The 17,785-nt window shown below is 34.2% G+C and overlaps 2 protein-coding genes across 2 annotated transcripts; one reads left to right on the forward strand and one right to left on the reverse strand.

Moving 5' to 3' along the window:
• Nucleotides 1-633: 633 nt before the first annotated feature.
• On the reverse strand, nucleotides 634-8,014 carry LOC123660623. The gene is made up of 10 exons (XM_045595679.1): nucleotides 7,044-8,014; nucleotides 6,768-6,945; nucleotides 5,460-6,070; nucleotides 4,358-4,520; nucleotides 3,818-3,959; nucleotides 3,010-3,106; nucleotides 2,360-2,442; nucleotides 1,598-1,717; nucleotides 1,340-1,460; nucleotides 634-826 (listed from the first exon to the last, which is right to left on the reverse strand). Exons 1-10 carry the CDS (start codon nucleotides 8,012-8,014, stop codon nucleotides 634-636), a joined length of 2,679 nt encoding a protein of 892 aa, XP_045451635.1.
• An 858-nt stretch (nucleotides 8,015-8,872) lies between these two features.
• On the forward strand, nucleotides 8,873-15,565 carry LOC123660292 (5-methylcytosine rRNA methyltransferase NSUN4). Its single transcript, XM_045595389.1, has 10 exons — nucleotides 8,873-8,976; nucleotides 9,059-9,245; nucleotides 9,547-9,787; nucleotides 10,216-10,394; nucleotides 10,931-11,059; nucleotides 11,556-11,739; nucleotides 12,880-13,000; nucleotides 13,354-13,478; nucleotides 14,248-14,385; nucleotides 15,407-15,565. Exons 1-10 carry the CDS (start codon nucleotides 8,890-8,892, stop codon nucleotides 15,552-15,554), a joined length of 1,539 nt encoding a protein of 512 aa, XP_045451345.1. The 5' UTR covers nucleotides 8,873-8,889; the 3' UTR covers nucleotides 15,555-15,565.
• The last annotated feature ends 2,220 nt before the right edge of the window (nucleotides 15,566-17,785 follow it).

Genomic DNA, 17,785 nt, shown 5'->3' on the forward strand with positions numbered 1-17,785 from the left:
TTGTAATACTTTAAAATATCAATCAAGTAACACGCAGGCTTGTAAATCAAAACTACCCTCATTTTAAAGTTTCAGAGACTTACATTACACACATACAATGCATATAATTAGCCTACACCATATAACAGAATACAGAAGTAAGTTTACATCTCAACTTCCTAATCCTATATGTGGATCAAATTTAATCTACGAAAGTTTAAGATAGAATTCTTTAACGAATATAACTTTAACTATTACTGTCAAATCTTATATTGGCAAAAGTTTTTGCAACAATTCAAACATTTCCACTTTGAAATGTCACTGAACATTATATTATGTTAAAAGTGTATACATTTATATAAAATTATAGAGAGGCTCTTTTTAAGCGAATACAACTGCTATTTTATTATTTTTACAAAAATAAATATTAGTTGATATTAAATTTACACGTCTTTAATATCATGAAGTTTTTAATTTACTCACAATCGTTCATCAATTCCAGAATTTTGTTAAGGAAACATTGAAACGTTTAATTTATAAATTAGGCCATTCTACGGGATACTATGACAACCATAACATACACATCAATTTTACACTAAATTCACCAGAGTAGATATGGTCTTTCTAGTCGGAGTTTTAGAAATTTCACAAATCTTAGTTTGCCCAAGCCATGACTACCTTCGAGAACGGTACAAAAAGTGCAGTGTATTGTGGGGTAGTGAGGAAATACCTCCTACCGCTGTAAGTACCGTCATTTCGGGGCATTCCCGGGTATTGAGATGTTGAAAACTCTGCCCCAACTACTATGCCACTATTCGCGGCAGTGCCACCTGCTAGGCCAACGTACCTATAAAAAAACGAGTGTGTTTTTAGACTATTTTATACTACGTCACTAGCTATGAGAAAAAGAGAGAAAGAAAATGCGTGATCACATCTCTCTCTCTCTTGCTCCGTTCATCTCGCTAAATCACACTTTTCATAACGCTCTCGTCACGCACTCACCAGCTTACTCCCCACGTCAAGCGTGCGTGAAAAAGTTTTATTTCAAAATTTCGATTTAAAATGCTTTGATTATACCTCATACTAATCTGCCACTTAAAATACAACGAGCGAATAAAATATGTGATTAGTAATAATGTTAAGTGCTATTGAGGTTAGACACAGTAGGAAACATCCTGCTCAAAGTCTGGTACAGCCCGACTGGAAAGTTACTCAACCTGACAGAAGACCACAGCAAACTAACACTGCTCTTCAATGGTGTCGTGGTAGTTAAGCTACAGTAACCGCTTACCATTATGAGGGCCGTGTGATTGTTTGGTTATCTAGTTGTATAAAAAAGTAAATAATATATTAAATTTACCTGACACGCCCAACAGCAAGCCTTCCTTGTGGGGTTATCAGTTTGACGGCGTGTCCGAGACGAAGTTGTCTAGCCTCAGACGGAATATACGGCTGACCAGCTCGCTCATTAGAGCTATCCACTGAAAATACAATAAAATAGGCATAACAATTGTTTAAAATCAGAAAATTTCATTGTTTTCTTTTAGGTTTTTAACACATAACAACTGAAGTACAAAAAAATTTTTCCATAATTTTTAATTTGTAACTAAATACTTACGTTCAAGTGACGTAGATCTCAAATTATCAATGGAGCGACGTAAGAACGCTTCAGTCTCCTGTAAGAGTTCATCGGTGTCGTCCCGACGTACATCTGGTAGCGATCCGCGCCAAGATACTCCTAGGATTATACCCGTTTCTTATTTTAGAGGACTAGAGACTGTATTTAAGAGTTATTTTTGTAACTTAAATGATAAATTTCTAGTACACTTTTGCTATAGTTCCCCTTTTTTATCAATTAAACCAAATAAAAAGGAAAAAGTATGATTTAGAAAATTAATTAAATAAATATCTTATAACGTACACACACGGTCGTCTGTTCCTATGATAAGAATGAAAAAATGCTTGTGTTACAGATAACAGCCGTCTGTTGCAACTATTTTTTTAATATACATACAAATAAAACATATATAAAAACAAATATGACCAGACTTATGCAGGAATCGAACCCGCAACCCGCGGAACAGAAAGCAAGGCCACCACAAACTGCGCCCACGGGCTACATTAATCACCAATTTTTGAAAAATTGACTTTATCATTTCAATATTATTTTAAAAGTTGCAAAGAAAATTATACAATAAAAGGAGTGGTACAAGGTTATACTTTAGTTATTTTTATATTCTTCACATACACTACAGTATCGTATGTTTATTAAATCGATAAAAATGAAAATCGATAAATTTTAAAATCGCAAAAACAACCATAGCTAAAATAATTTCCATTCTGTCGGTACTAATTAAAATTGATGAAGAGAATTCATTACCTTTGACAGAGGCGACGTTCGCGGTTTGTCCAGTCCAATCATTGCTGCGATCGACGCTCAAACACGGCGAACGGTAACGATGTCTGTAACACATATTTATAGCAAATTATAAAATTTAGTCCCATTTGAATTAATATCCTTCTTTCATAATATTAATTAATAATAATGCTTTTGAACTTAAAAATAGTAATTTTTATGGTTTCTAGTAAATAAATAGTAATTTTTATGGTTTCTAGAAAATTGTCGAGGGGTATAGAGTAAATCTTCAGATTAACTTGTATTTTCACAACCTTTTTTAATATGTTATAATGAATCAACTTTTTCGGGTTTTATGGCGGTTTATAAGTTTTTTAGACGGCCGACGTTTCGGATACTTTACAGCAACCATGTTCACAGGAGAACATGCTTATGCATTGCATTGCTATGTTTTTATTTTCAAACCCGTTCATTTCATCAGTTCATTCATTGACACATTTTACTATAGTATTGTAATTATCTCTTTGTTAAAACTGAAAGTATAATAGTAATCTTAACGCTTTCGAATACAAATATTTAATCATCTGCGTAGGAAGACGACTTATGAATTTCTAAAAGTAGAAATTTTTTCCTCACCAAGGAGGACCCCTGTCTTCTGCTTCTGCTATATTTACCTTGATGGCGATTGAGAAGGATCGTGCAAGCCAGTCGTGCGTCGTGTCCACAGCGGTTCAGCTGAACGCGATAACTCAGGCACCATTGACGTAAATCCTGTGACAGAATCTCACTAGCAACTAGCATTTCTACTACATCTACAATAACATTTACCTTTCATGATAATAAATCTGTCTACGCCATCAAAAAGAATTAAATCGTTTTGTTTCTCGCATTTATTAGAAATTAACCATGTCTATTGTGCTCCCTATATTTAAATAAGTGTAATATTTGATTTTTTATCCCCACTCTAATGTATATTACTCAAAAAATAATTACTACAAATTTTTGATATACATAGCCCACTATTTAACGCCAGTTTCAGTTGAATACCAACCTCTTTAAAAGCTCTTAAAATTTATTCGATTTTATCAGATGTGTACAGAAAAACATAATATTTGTTTAAAAACTTTAATCAATTAAACAACCTAGTCGACTGTAAATAAATTCTTCCACATATTTTCGGTCTCACCCAACATACTCACGATAACAACGACGAATCAGCATGTAAGCACAGTTATAATTTACAATCAAAGGACGGTTTATGCAACTACCTTGTAGCTTATAACGTTATACATTTAAAAAGAAGTAAAATTTAAAAAAGGGTTACGTGTTTTTTACGAGGATCCTGATCTATGTTACCTAAAGATGCCCCATTTGCAGAACCGCAGTTAGCACCCAAACATCACACACAATTGTATATTTAATTAAATCGTAAAAAAAAATCTCTCTAGCCAAAATAAAAACACTATAAAATCTACAACTTACCGATATCGCTGAGTAAAACCCGTCGAGCTTCGTCAGAACGTCGATTTGGAGGCGGCGGTCTCGCGTCCGGTATTGTCAACCGACGAGCGGCAGTCAAGCGCTGTGGTAGCGTCGTGGTCACCGTCGGTTGGCTCGAGGTCATCTAGTGGCAAGTGTACCGATATTTATAATAGAAACTTTATTATGTCGAAACTGACATACCAATCAAGATAACATATATTATAACCCAGTAGAGTCATTAAAGACATTTCAGGTGTATGAAACTCTGCTACTTGTTTGTATGTTATTAGTTTTCATAACCAAAACGAACTAACTGAACTCACAAATTTAATTGATGTAGGGCGCAGTAGCATATATCCTACTCCAAATCTAGAATAGCCTGACTTGGAAACCTCAGCCTTACAGAGGATCACAGCTAAATAATATCGCTCTCAAACAGTGTTAAGTCCAAGCAAGTCCAAAGGTCAATAAGGTAGCTAGAGCTCCTGAAGAGCAATGATCGCAAAAACAAATTTTATCTTCATGCCTTTTTTGTCATACCTTGTATGCTAAATATCCATCCGAAGTCCATCTCGGAGGTAGAGCTGACACGTCAGTTTGAGCGCCGCTCTCTCGTCGAGGGGCATAGCCCTGGTACAAAACGGGTCGTGGACGCCCGGTTGATTTGTACCCTGAGCGGGCTCCGACACGAGACATCATAGGTCTAAAAGACGCCAATGTTTAACATGAAAGTATTTTTATCTTTAATTATTTTAGAAAATATATCCAATAAAGATTGCTTTTTCCAATTATATCATTTAAAAAGTTATTAAAAAGCGTTTAGTTTTGTAACTTAATCAAAACTAATACGATAAATTCCAATCCTTTAAAACGAAATGCTTTATAAACAAACAAAAAAAAAAACAGTTTTTTTTATTATTTGGATATTTCTACACATTATCTACTAGTTCTTACTGTAATGAACCGCAGTGTAAGACTCTATTTTCCGTTAGCTTCTCACTTGGTTAAGAAAACACAGACGTATTGTGTGAATACACACCTAAGTCCACATAATGTTGTCATGGTTATACCCAGTTTGTTTTGTGCTTACGATGTAATTTTAAGCTATCGTATATATGTACAATATGAATTGTTTGTGTAGCTAAAGAAATAAACCTACCTGAATCGTCAATGAATACGTGTTATGTCGATTTATCATAAAAAATCCTTTATTTTTTTGCGTTCAAGACATGAAGCAAATATTATAACGTTATAAACGTTAATAATAAAAAGCAATCAAGAAGTTATTTTATACAAACTACACCTACCTAACATTTCTCTCTAAACGCAGTTCTCACTTTGCTTAAAAAATCTGTACAAGTTGGGTAAAGTCGCCAGCAATAGAAAAAGGCACTTACTAGGAAAGGTAATATTGGGACGACAAAGAAATTACAACTTTTCAACCTAAAAAATATTCGTCTTTTAAGACTTATTTCTTTACCGCCGACTACAAATATATAATTTTATAGATAAGTTTAGAATTCGAAAACAGGATTGATGGCTATAGATTAATAATTCATCAACAGGGCCATTTTTTGGATTACAATTTCAGTAACATTTGCATTCATTTTTTTTTTTCTTACACAAAATATATGACACTTACCGATATTGAAACGGATTAGGGCATGTATTACGCCTTACGTTCAGATTGCTTGCAAGATCATCCTCAGATATGCCACATTTTGATATATCCGCTGCGAACATTGAAAACCGATGCCCTAACCTCGGTCTATGAAAACTGTCCACACTTTCATCTCTATGTAGAACATCTAGACTAGACCCCAGTTCGAAACTCGAAGATTTCGTGTTATCAAAGCTAAGTCCACGATTGTATTCGCAAGTCAGACTATCAACACTGTCAAGTCTTCTTGTACTTGCATTGGGACTTCGTCTATATAACATATTATCTGACTTATTATCAAAACTTTTTAGGATTCCTCTTCCAGGCAATTCCAGTGTCCCTTTCTCATTGACGCCCCCATGTTTTATCTCTTTATCGTTTGGCAAAGATACTCTTTTCATTCTTAACGATGGTTCTGTTACGTAACAAGGACTTTTTAAATTTTCCTGGTTTTCTCTTCTGATATTAAGGGTACCTGGTTGAAAATCAGGATCTAGGGTATGAAATTTTATCAAGACAGGTGTGGAATGGGCTGTAGATGAGGCTGAAGGGGGAACCCACTGATCGGTTTCTCGAATGGAAACGAGATCTTCCTGAAAAGAATAACCTTTATTTAATTCAATACCATTAAGATTAACTTTGTTATTCTAGCACCTCAAATTTTTTTGTATAAATTACAATTTTGTATAGACAAGATAGATCAACCTTTTAAACTAATCCACCATTTTACGTGCGAAGCTATAAACTCCAATCGTCGAAACATTTCTGGTATTCGAAGTTGCAAATTTACGACACGATAATGGGGCCGATACATGGATACTCGAATTCGAAACTGATGCGACGTTCACACGCAATCAACTTGAACGGCAAAATCTATTACATCGTGTTTGTGAATTGCTCCTTTCGATAATAATTTTATCAGCTATCTTTGTAAATCTATTTGCTGTAGAATTCTCCGTTTTTGTTTACTTACACAGACTTGTTTAGTCATAAATAGATTTAAAGCTTTATATATATTACAAGACGATAACTTATTTAGAGAATTACTAAGCTTAGATACGAATCAGAAACTTCTATTTTACATAATTTTCGGTATTAAATATTTTCATTAAAATCTTAATTCTTTCAGGAATTAATGTTCTTTGACAAAAGCATCATTTTGTATATATTTTTAATATATGAGAAAAAAACTTGTTTTTTTTTAAATTTTAGAATTAAATTAGCACCCAACATCAGAATATAAATAACAGCTATAAAAACAAATGTGGTATTTTTAGTGTGATTACTTGCCTGCAAATTGCTCATATCCTTCGACTCATCCGTCGTAAATATAAGTTCTATATCGTCAACTTCCTCAGACTCATTGCCGCTTGCATCCTGATCTTGTTTATCATCAGGTGCAATATTTTGTTCTAATGGCGTTGTTCCGCCTTCAGAAAATACTGAATTATCTCCCTCTGACATTGATCTGAAATAAACGAATTGTTGAGTTTTTCACATTATTTATGATTTTACAGAGATTTTTATTTATTTTATTATTTATAAATTTGTTGGTATAATAATTACCGAAGACTTAAATTGTCCACGTCCAGATTTAATGTATCTTTTCTCCTTGATCTTTCAATGGTTTCTTTTACAACAAGATTATCTTCAGATGTGATGCGCACTTGTACATCAAATTTATCAGTTTTAGTCTTTACCTCTGCTTCATTTGGAACAGCCATTTTTATATTTTCTGTTGAAACCGATTTCAACTTTATTGTATCTCCTTTAGGGTTTTTTAAATTTTCAAATCGTTCCCTCTGTTCATTTAATTGGAAGGTAGCTTTTGAATCAACTGGTTCCGTTTGCTTTTCTTTTGTTTCTTCAACAGTAGAATCACTGTCAGATGTTGTACTTGACTTAACACTACCTTCTTTCACAGTTTTTACTTTAATCTTGACGTCGAATTTTGACAGTAATTCTAATTTTGTCTTAAAACTTGGTTTGTTTACCTTGGATTGTTCTTCAGAAACAAATATTTGACTACTATGATCATCGACTGGACTACTACTTGCAATTGGAAAATTTGAATTATCTAATCTTATAGAGTCAGATTTTGATTCTTCGAGAATTTCCTTTAAAGATTCGGGAGGCTTAGTTTTAATTTCATCTATAGCGTGATCTCGATCTTTGATAGTGTCCTCTGTAGATATTGTTTTAATTAAAACTTCACTGCTTCTACAACTTTCCTCGATTTTATCTTCTTTTGGGCTGTAAGAAACCTCTAATTTGATGTTCTGATGTGGATCAGTTCCTAAACCATCAGAGGCAATAATCTTACGTCGTAATATATGATTCTCTAAAGTTAACTTTTCTATAATATCTGCATACTCAATGCAACGTGAATGTTCCTGATACTTTTCTTTCAATTCCTTTAGCTCACTCTTGGACAATTCAAGAGCGTTTCGGAGGGAGACAACAGTTTGGTGGAGCGATCTTACAGTGTTCAAATGTACAGTCCCAGGAGGGACGGCTTCCACCCTACCGTTGTCCATTCCACCTTACTATTACCTTCATTCCATCCTATATTCAACTTCCCATACATGACTGTTACTATTTTAAATACGCTTCAATTAATAATCACTGCTTTTTCCATTGCGTAAACGTATTAACAAACCTTAAAGGAAAATGAGATGTTAAGTTCATTTATTAATAATAAAATCTACAAAATATAATTTTAGCGATAAATAAGGCTTACCCATCGGTCGTTCTATTGACGACACTTGCACACATAGTGAGATCGCCGCGCATTTTTCGATCCTTATCGAATTACTACCTCGTACACTTCACGTCAAGGGATGCGAAGGGGATGTACAATCGATAGAGCAGTTCGTTCCGTGGGTAATTAAGCTTTTAAGACCCTCAAAACTTCGCCCGGGGCGAAGCTAAGCTGGTACGAATCGCTGATAAACACCTTAACACGTAAAGAAGTAATTAAGCCGGAATATTATCTCGATCGTTTTGACAAGGTTGAAAGACCTACGTATAGCGAAGTATACTAAAACTCTCCCAATTCGGTCCTTGTAAACAAATCAATACTCCTCAATTTGGTATTCGCGGGTGTGCGGGTAAATAAATAGGAGAGATGTTATTGTCCTTGTCTCCCATTGTCATGGTGACAATTTTTCATTTCGTTCTAAACCGTATTATTTATATTTTTCATTTGTTTACTAATTAAATACTTAAATAAAGCTAAAGCTGTTAACTTATATCAACCATTTTGTAAAAATATTATTACGATTTTTATACACATATTACATAAGGAAAGTGCTAATTTCGAGACTTAGCATAGAGAAAAACGTCAATGTCAAAATTAAAAACGTAACCTAAAAGTGTAAATTAAAAATAGTTCATAAAGTATTAAATAAATATGAATCAAATTCAAAATATATTTAAAAATGCTCAAATTAATACATATTGTGTTCTACAAGCTAGGTTCAAATCGAAAACTCACTGGGTAATTTGTCTTCGTAGTAAATCCTTTATCACTTTTATTTTTGTAAAGAAACGTTAATAAATACTCTTTTAATTATATATAGGCGCAGTTAAGAAAGAAAACTGGCCCAAAATACAAAGCTCTTAACCACTTCGATGACTTTTACGGTTCAGTGTTCGGCAGTAAGTGGGATTCGATGAGAGAGGCGCTTTTGCGAAAATCTAAGTATGTTGCGCTCATTAACAATTATGGCGATCCTGAAGAAACTATGGACTATCTGGCGCAAAGAGGTTTACATATTTACTAATATAAATTCATATTTTTAGCATAAAATTAACTGTAAATTTTCCTATTCATAAACAAAAACTTTTTATTGCTCATAATATTTTATAACAGTACTTGTTTGATCATTTCAATTGTTCGTATTTAAAATGAAATTAATTCTATTATCATTTGTGAGTATACCAATGCTAAATCTACCTGATTATCTTTTTGAATGTTCAATCAGAAAATTTATTAGAAAGATTATTCTAAATTATGAAAAAACATATACATTTAATAAATTATATATACCTATTGCTTAAATTTAAGGTGCACATTGTCTCAAGAATTTGATGTCCATTCAAAAGAATTTTCATGATCAATACACTCCTCAAAAAGAAACGGAGACTAAAAATAATCAGGACAAAAATTTAGATAATTATATATCAAAATTACAAAATGAGGACATAGCAAAAATATACCCACAAGGAGAAAATATACCAGAAAAGTTAGAATTTAGCAACAATAAGATATTACATGCAGAACAAAAGCAAATGGAGAATCCAGAAATGTAAGTTAAAAAACTATTTTCTCCACATAGCATATTATGACGAAAATGACTAAAATATTAAAAATTTAAATAAAATAAGGCTATACATAGATTTATTGAATGAAAAATTGGAGATACATTTTTTATACTTTTTGTGTATCTTTTTGTTTCAACAATATATTTTTTATTTTATTTTTATACTTTAATGTACACTAAATAAGAAACAAAATAAATAAGCAATATTAACAATAATTAGTAGAAAAATGTACAAAAGGTTAATTTATTTATGAATACTAATATATACAAATTTTTTCTAAATATTTATCCTAAAGCTTGCCAACTTTAGGATATAAAAGAATGGACATTTGTAGCTCTGTAAGATCAGAAACTTTGTATATTTTACCTAATAATGCATTATGTGTAATCGTTTAAAATTTTAATTTTAGCAGTTCAAAATCATATACGCTAGACCAAGCTTTAGAACAAGCTCAAATTGACGATTCCCGTATAATACATCCATCTATGGGTCTGTCTTCTGAAGCTCTATACCAGTATGTGCCGGCAACTAAGATTAAAGGATTAGATGACTGGGTGCCGGAATCATTTCACTACTCATTTTATTCTAAGAGTATGTTTTTACATTTACCTCTCTTTGATAGCTGTAATTAAATTTACGACTTTATATTAAAATATGTACATAACCATATTAATGAAATGTGTTTGTCTTGTGATTGGGAGCAATGCTTATGTGCCAATTACTCATAATTGAAAATATGCTCATATTCTACCATGAACGTATGTACTAAATTAAAAAAGAAAAACAAAATTAGTAGATATTTATATACAGTGTGACAATATTATGGCGTCGCTTCAGCCTGTAATATCCCACTACTAGAATGGGCCTCTTTCCCCATGTAGGAAAAGGATCAGAGCTTAATCCACCACGCTGCTCCAATGCAGGTTGGGGGATATATTCCCCACTATGAGTAACAATCGCTATCAGGTGTTCATGATAACAACCAGGACCGACGGCTTAACGTTATATTTAATATTATTGTATGCCAGTCATCAAATAAAATAATATCTTTACATTAAATAAGCTTACCATTTAATTGGGAGTAGTGTTTGTATTATAAGAGACTATAGTCATATCCATTTTGACAGGAGACACAGATTTTCCCCTTATTATCGAACCTGAAACAGAATTTGAATTCCCTGAACATTTAAAAGTGATGACTTATGAAATGAACAGTGAATATGACAAATTTCCCGAACCAAAGAGATGTAAAACTGGTGAGTTTTTATTTCTTTTATTTTTTTTATCCCTTTAAATAAAGTAGTTAAAAAAACTCTAAAGAAGTAATACAATCCCAATCCAAAGTACTTTTATTTCAAATTGTAGAGTAAGTGAGAATGAGAATTTATTTATTTATATATAATAATGCACCAACAAGGTGGTTATGTTAGACCAAAGCATGAGAACAGTAGAAGTAAATGCTTGATCAGCGGAATAGGAGAATTCAAGTTGTTCATAGTCTATAGAGGCTTGCAACCCCAGAAACATCACAGATGACCCTATAGCCGCCCCTTCCCAGGAGCTCTGCCAACTTTACTCACTACATGAACACCACACTAATTGAGAGTTGTAATATTTAACTGTGGTCTTCTGCAAGGTTGAGGTACATCCCCAGATGAGCTGCTCCAGATTTTAAGAAGGATATATCTTGTTGTGCCCTACCACAATAAGCAATACTTATAAGAACTAATGACAGGCAGTGTTGAGTTACAGGAGTGTTCAACTACTACCCACTGGACGGTGCGAGCGTACTGGGAGTGCTGGCGATGTGTCTGCGCGGCGGGGAGCGCGCGCTCGACCTGTGCGCCGCGCCCGGCGGCAAGGCGCTGGCGGCGCTGCAGACGCTGCTGCCCGACGTGCTCGTGTGCAACGACGCGTCCGTGTCGCGCTCCAACAGGTCCGCTCTACTCGCTCTACCTAGTCTCGGCCTGCCCGACGTGCTCGTGTGCAACGACGCGTCCGTGTCGCGCTCCAACAGGTCCGCTCTACTCGCTCTACCTAGTCTCGGCCTGCCCGACGTGCTCGTGTGCAACGACGCGTCCGTGTCGCGCTCCAACAGGTCCGCTCTACTCGCTCTACCTAGTCTCGGCCTGCCCGACGTGCTCGTGTGCAACGACGCGTCCGTGTCGCGCTCCAACAGGTCCGCTCTACTCGCTCTACCTAGTCTCGGCCTGCCCGACGTGCTCGTGTGCAACGACGCGTCCGTGTCGCGCTCCAACAGGTCCGCTCTACTCGCTCTACCTAGTCTCGGCCTGCCCGACGTGCTCGTGTGCAACGACGCGTCCGTGTCGCGCTCCAACAGGTCCGCTCTACTCGCTCTACCTAGTCTCGGCCTGCCCGACGTGCTCGTGTGCAACGACGCGTCCGTGTCGCGCTCCAACAGGTCCGCTCTACTCGCTCTACCTAGTCTCGGCCTGCCCGACGTGCTCGTGTGCAACGACGCGTCCGTGTCGCGCTCCAACAGGTCCGCTCTACTCGCTCTACCTAGTCTCGGCCTGCCCGACGTGCTCGTGTGCAACGACGCGTCCGTGTCGCGCTCCAACAGGTGCCGCTCTACTCGCTCTACCTAGTCTCGGCCTGCCCGACGTGCTCGTGTGCAACGACGCGTCCGTGTCGCGCTCCAACAGGTGCCGCTCTACTCGCTCTACCTAGTCTCGGCCTGCCCGACGTGCTCGTGTGCAACGACGCGTCCGTGTCGCGCTCCAACAGGTGCCGCTCTACTCGCTCTACCTAGTCTCGGCCTGCCCGACGTGCTCGTGTGCAACGACGCGTCCGTGTCGCGCTCCAACAGGTGCCGCTCTACTCGCTCTACCTAGTCTCGGCCTGCCCGACGTGCTCGTGTGCAACGACGCGTCCGTGTCGCGCTCCAACAGGTGCCGCTCTACTCGCTCTCCTTGCTCTACCTAGTGCGTCATGGCATTGCGATATATTTCATTCTAAATTATTCTTAAATCATAACAATTCGTTTTACAAATACCTTATAATACGAGTATACCTTACACGAATTTAATTAATTTGTAAATGATGTTTGTTTTAGAATAACTCGAATATTCAGCGACTACCTTATGGATTACGAGGTCGGGAACAAATGGCAAGAACGCGTTTTAATAACACGTGTCGATGGCCGAATATTTACAGATGATCAAGGTTTTGATACGGTTAGTTATCTAATAATTATGAAATAGTAGCGTACTAGTACTATGTATTAGGTGTCGCTAGAACTCTCTAACGTCTAACCTCTTGAACAAATATTCTAACACTAGAAAACAATGTTAGTGTTCATCAATTTTTCTTCATTGTATTCAGGTCATGGTTTTGATTTACATAAAGCAACAATTACTTAAAAACAAATTGTCTCACAATACATTTCTTTACAGCATTATCTTTTGCGTGAATCAAATTTCTTGTACAAAATACATTTGAAATGAAAATGATTTGACCGTTTGTAGACAAATACTCAATAACTTCATACTTTAATGGTATAAATATAAAGTAATTGAACTATTTGCAGGTTTTAGTCGACGTACCATGCACTACAGACAGACATTCAGTGACAGAGGACGAAAACAATATATTCCGACCAGACCGTGTCAAAGAGAGATTGAGAATACCAGAAATGCAGACTCAATTACTCATGTAAGTTCCTAATCATAGTTTTTGAAATATCTCAATTTCATTCCTATGTATTGCAAATATATGTTTTTGGGTATTTATAATTCTATTTATATTTATCTACTTTTGCACAACCCCGCACTTTGTTACTTATGATCTCCTTTTACCTGAGATTGTCTGGAAGAGATTGCTTAAAGCAATAAGACCGCCTTTGCATGCTATCATTGTAACTACTTTTTGTTTAATTTTATACTTAAGTTACAAAGATTATTAAAATGACTACAAAAATAGTTCAACCTTACAAAAAATCACAGACAAAGCTCCTGAAGAGGGTTATTACTATCAGGTGGAATGCTAAGAGCTTCTGCACAGGCTTAGAAGTAGGGTTCGCAACGCGGTGTTGCAGGCGTCCTAGGCTGTTGTAAGCGCTTCCCATTAAGAAGTCCGTACGCTAATTTTGTGCTCATCTATAATATAAAAATGAGTCGCTGAATGTGTTGCTAAGCGCAAAACTCGAGAACGGTTGGACCGATTTCGCTAATTCTTTTTTTAAAATATTCCTTGAAGTACGAGGATGGTTCTTACGGAGAGAAAAATTCTAAAAAAAAAAATTTAAAATTTCCTGAAAAAGTCTAAAAACAACACTTTTCTATACTCCCATACAAAAGATTCGTGATAATACTTAAAAGTCAATTTGAACTTTAATACCATACGATAAAGTTTGTGTTAGGCGATACGAAGTTCGCCGGGTCAGCTAGTTTGGTAATAAAAAAAAAATATCAAATATGACCAGGAACGCCCTTCGCCTAGTTCGCGTGGGCGGGGCGGTGGTGTACAGCACGTGCTCGCTGAGCCCCGCCCAGAACGACGGCGTCGTGCGCGCCGCCTTGCAGCGAGCCTTCGGGGAGCACTCAGTAGTAGCTTCCATCAGGTAATTATATCACACACGTACATGCACAGATATTACATATTGATATAGTATGTATTACAATTACTTTACAAAACCCCATAGCAAAATTATTGTATTATTTAAGAAAAAATTATAAAAGAAAAATAAAAAAAAAAAAAAACTAGAAATGGTTTCAATCACTTTAGCCTATCGCAGTTCACTACTGGATATAGGCCTCCACAAGTTCGCGCCAAAAACGGCGTGAACTCATGTGTTTTGCCCATAGTCACCACGTTGGGCAGTAGGTGCATATAGCGGTAATAGTTTTATAAATATCGTTTGATTTAAATTATATCTTACCTATAGAATTTTTAAGACACAGGGTGACACGTGTGTTACGCACACAATCCAATCAATCGTTTACCCAGAATCGACTTAAGATACGCTTCAGCCTGTAATTTCCCATTGCAGGAGAAGGATCAGAGCTTAATCGACCACGCTGCTCCAATGCGGGATATCGGATACTTAAGATACAAACCAACTTAAATATTATTTGAATTCTTGAAAACGGTCATAATATGTGGTAATTTTTACACAATCAAATCATAACTGAAATAAAGTATAATAATGATATAATAGATGGCGTCGTATTAGGAGAGAACTATGACGTGTCTTTTATATCGAAAGATGGCGCTGAATATGATATTCGTTTTCCGTATTACGCTTTCAATACGAATTCTTTGAGTGTTGTTTAGAATTTCGTTGTGTAATTTGCGATCGTTCGGTCATCGAACATTCTATTTGTAGTTGTAGAACCCACAACATACATGATATACTTAAGGGAAACTTGGATGACAATCTGAGCACAGCTAATCTTTGCATTATAATTGCTTAATAGACTGAAATGTAAATGGTTTTTTACAATTTTAACGCTGTTTGCTAATTACACTGCGTTACTTAATTTACTGTATGTGTACATTACACACACATATACACATATATCTTGTAGTTATACACTCATATGAACATTTATCAAATTAAATGAAATTGTTTTATGTTTCAGAGATTTGACAAAACCATTCAGTGCCCTGAGTAGTACGCTGCGCCTTGGTACAGGACAAGCGCGACCGAAGTATGGACAACTTGTCGTCCCTGATATAGCAGCTAACTTCGGTCCTGCCTACATATCACGACTTGTTAGAATAAAATAATTGAAATAAAATTATGTTTTTTTATTTTTTCATTTTAATCAAATAGCGACGCGTTTTGCATGACACTTACGACCTTTTGACCACCTTCCTACGACTTTTCAGAAGTTTCACTTCTGTCGTGTGTGAATTACGCACACACACTTTTTTTTTACTTTTGTCAAACCTTTATTCAAACAATCTCAAGTAAAAGATAAATACATAAATAAATCGAATTGTTGTGTGTGTTGTTGTATATTAGGATTTAATTAGATTCCTGAAAAAAAAAAAAATAAAAAAAAATTAATAGTTGTAATTAGTTCAATAAGAAATATAAATCAAAATTGTTATATTTTCTACAATAAAAAGCATAAAAGTTAAAAATATTTATTTATGTAATTGTAAGTACAAACATTTTGAATAAGTACTATAATAAAATATACAAAATAAAATATTATTTAATATACAATAAAATAATAATACATTATAAAAGCTACAAAACCTTTTATAAATGCAGTATATTTTCCTTATTTTTAACAAATTCATTTATTGGCTCAGTTAAATAGAATATTTTTTTTAAACCTTTCCTTATTATGACTAAAATTGCTAGAAGCCGGCTTTATATACAATATATAGTATAAAAAGCTACAACTTTTTTGTATAAATGCAACTTTATTTCTTAAAGTAAATAGAGATTCATTGCTTGGCTCATAAAAAAAAAAAAATATACTTTGTAGTAGTTGTCTTTAGGTGTTTTTTAAATTGATAAACAATCTTTTTTTTGGTCATAAAGTGATCGCAATAATTGGTTTGCCTTGGAACTTTGTAAATAATCCAAAGCGTGGATGTGAATGTTCGTACCTAACATACACATTAAAAAACTAACACTATAAGTCTTTGTCAATTTTATCTATTTTTTTTTTTTTTTTTGTTACTAGAAATCTGTTAAAAAGGAATCAAAAATATTTGTTACTTTTTATGTAGTATATAAATATTGATCATAAAAATAAAACTAATATGAACATGTACAAAAGTTACGCAGTTAGAATTAAAATTGTAAGTCATAATTTTTTTTTTTTTTTTTTATCAGTCACCTAGTGTAACTTTCCGAGTAACAGCTAATTAATGGCACACATATAATTCTGCATATTTTATAAACCTTAAAAATATGTTTCTTTTAAATTTCGATAAATCGCATAAATATCAATATATAACACGATAAATATTATAATGTATTAGGTATATTATTTATATAAATAAAAATGAATGTTGCTAAGCACATTACTCGAGAATGGCTCGACCAATTCGGCTAATTTTTTTGTATGTTCATACTAAACAAAAGTAAAAAAATAAATAAATAATTAAAAAGAAGTATATAAATAAAAATCCATTCACTTGAAAGAATCTGTCCTGTCTGTCCGGGCAACTAGTATAGTGTAATTATACTTTCTAACTAAATCAGAAATTAACTAAAATAGGTATTTAAGAATTTTTAAGTTTCTTAACATATTAATAAAATACATGTAAAGCTAAAATTATTATGAAATTTTAGTATAATAGAACAATACACAAACAAAATCGCAGCATCGCCTTTTACGTACTACGTTTTACGTACACAAAAATTACCTTTTAAATTTTGTAGACTAGTAAATACTTAATTTTTAATTGATCGTCAAATTCCTTATTCCTTTTTGGTCGAACCAATTCTAAAACCTTTGTGAGCTCATGCATAACACTTTGCTGAAGATCATAACATGTTCAAATGCATAGTTTACGATTCTATAAAGGACATACAGCCAAACATTCATTTATATATATATATATATATATATATATATATATATATATATATATATATATAGTATTACGAAAATGTATGATATATAATATTAATTTGAGCTTATACAAATCTTTAAAATAAATCTATTATTTCACATATTATCAGATCGGAAAAAATAGGAATTTCTTTTTTTTACTTTCTAGTGCAAAATTTAGTGAGGTGAAATACACAACTTAAAATAAATAAATATGTAATTTAAACATAGATAGATAAAAACTAACATGAATTGTCTAACAATTTTTTAAAAGTAATTTTTTAGCAATTAATTACAAAGTCTGATAATTAGGACTACGACTAAAACATGTCAAAATTAAAATACTTGTTTTATTTTAAAAAGCATATTACCTTATTGAAAACTTATTTATCATAATAATAAATATACAAAACCAAATCAGTCTAGTTCATACATTTCTTA

This window comes from Melitaea cinxia, chromosome 15 (assembly GCF_905220565.1).
Source record: "Melitaea cinxia chromosome 15, ilMelCinx1.1, whole genome shotgun sequence".
Taxonomy (NCBI): Eukaryota; Metazoa; Arthropoda; class Insecta; order Lepidoptera; family Nymphalidae; genus Melitaea; species Melitaea cinxia.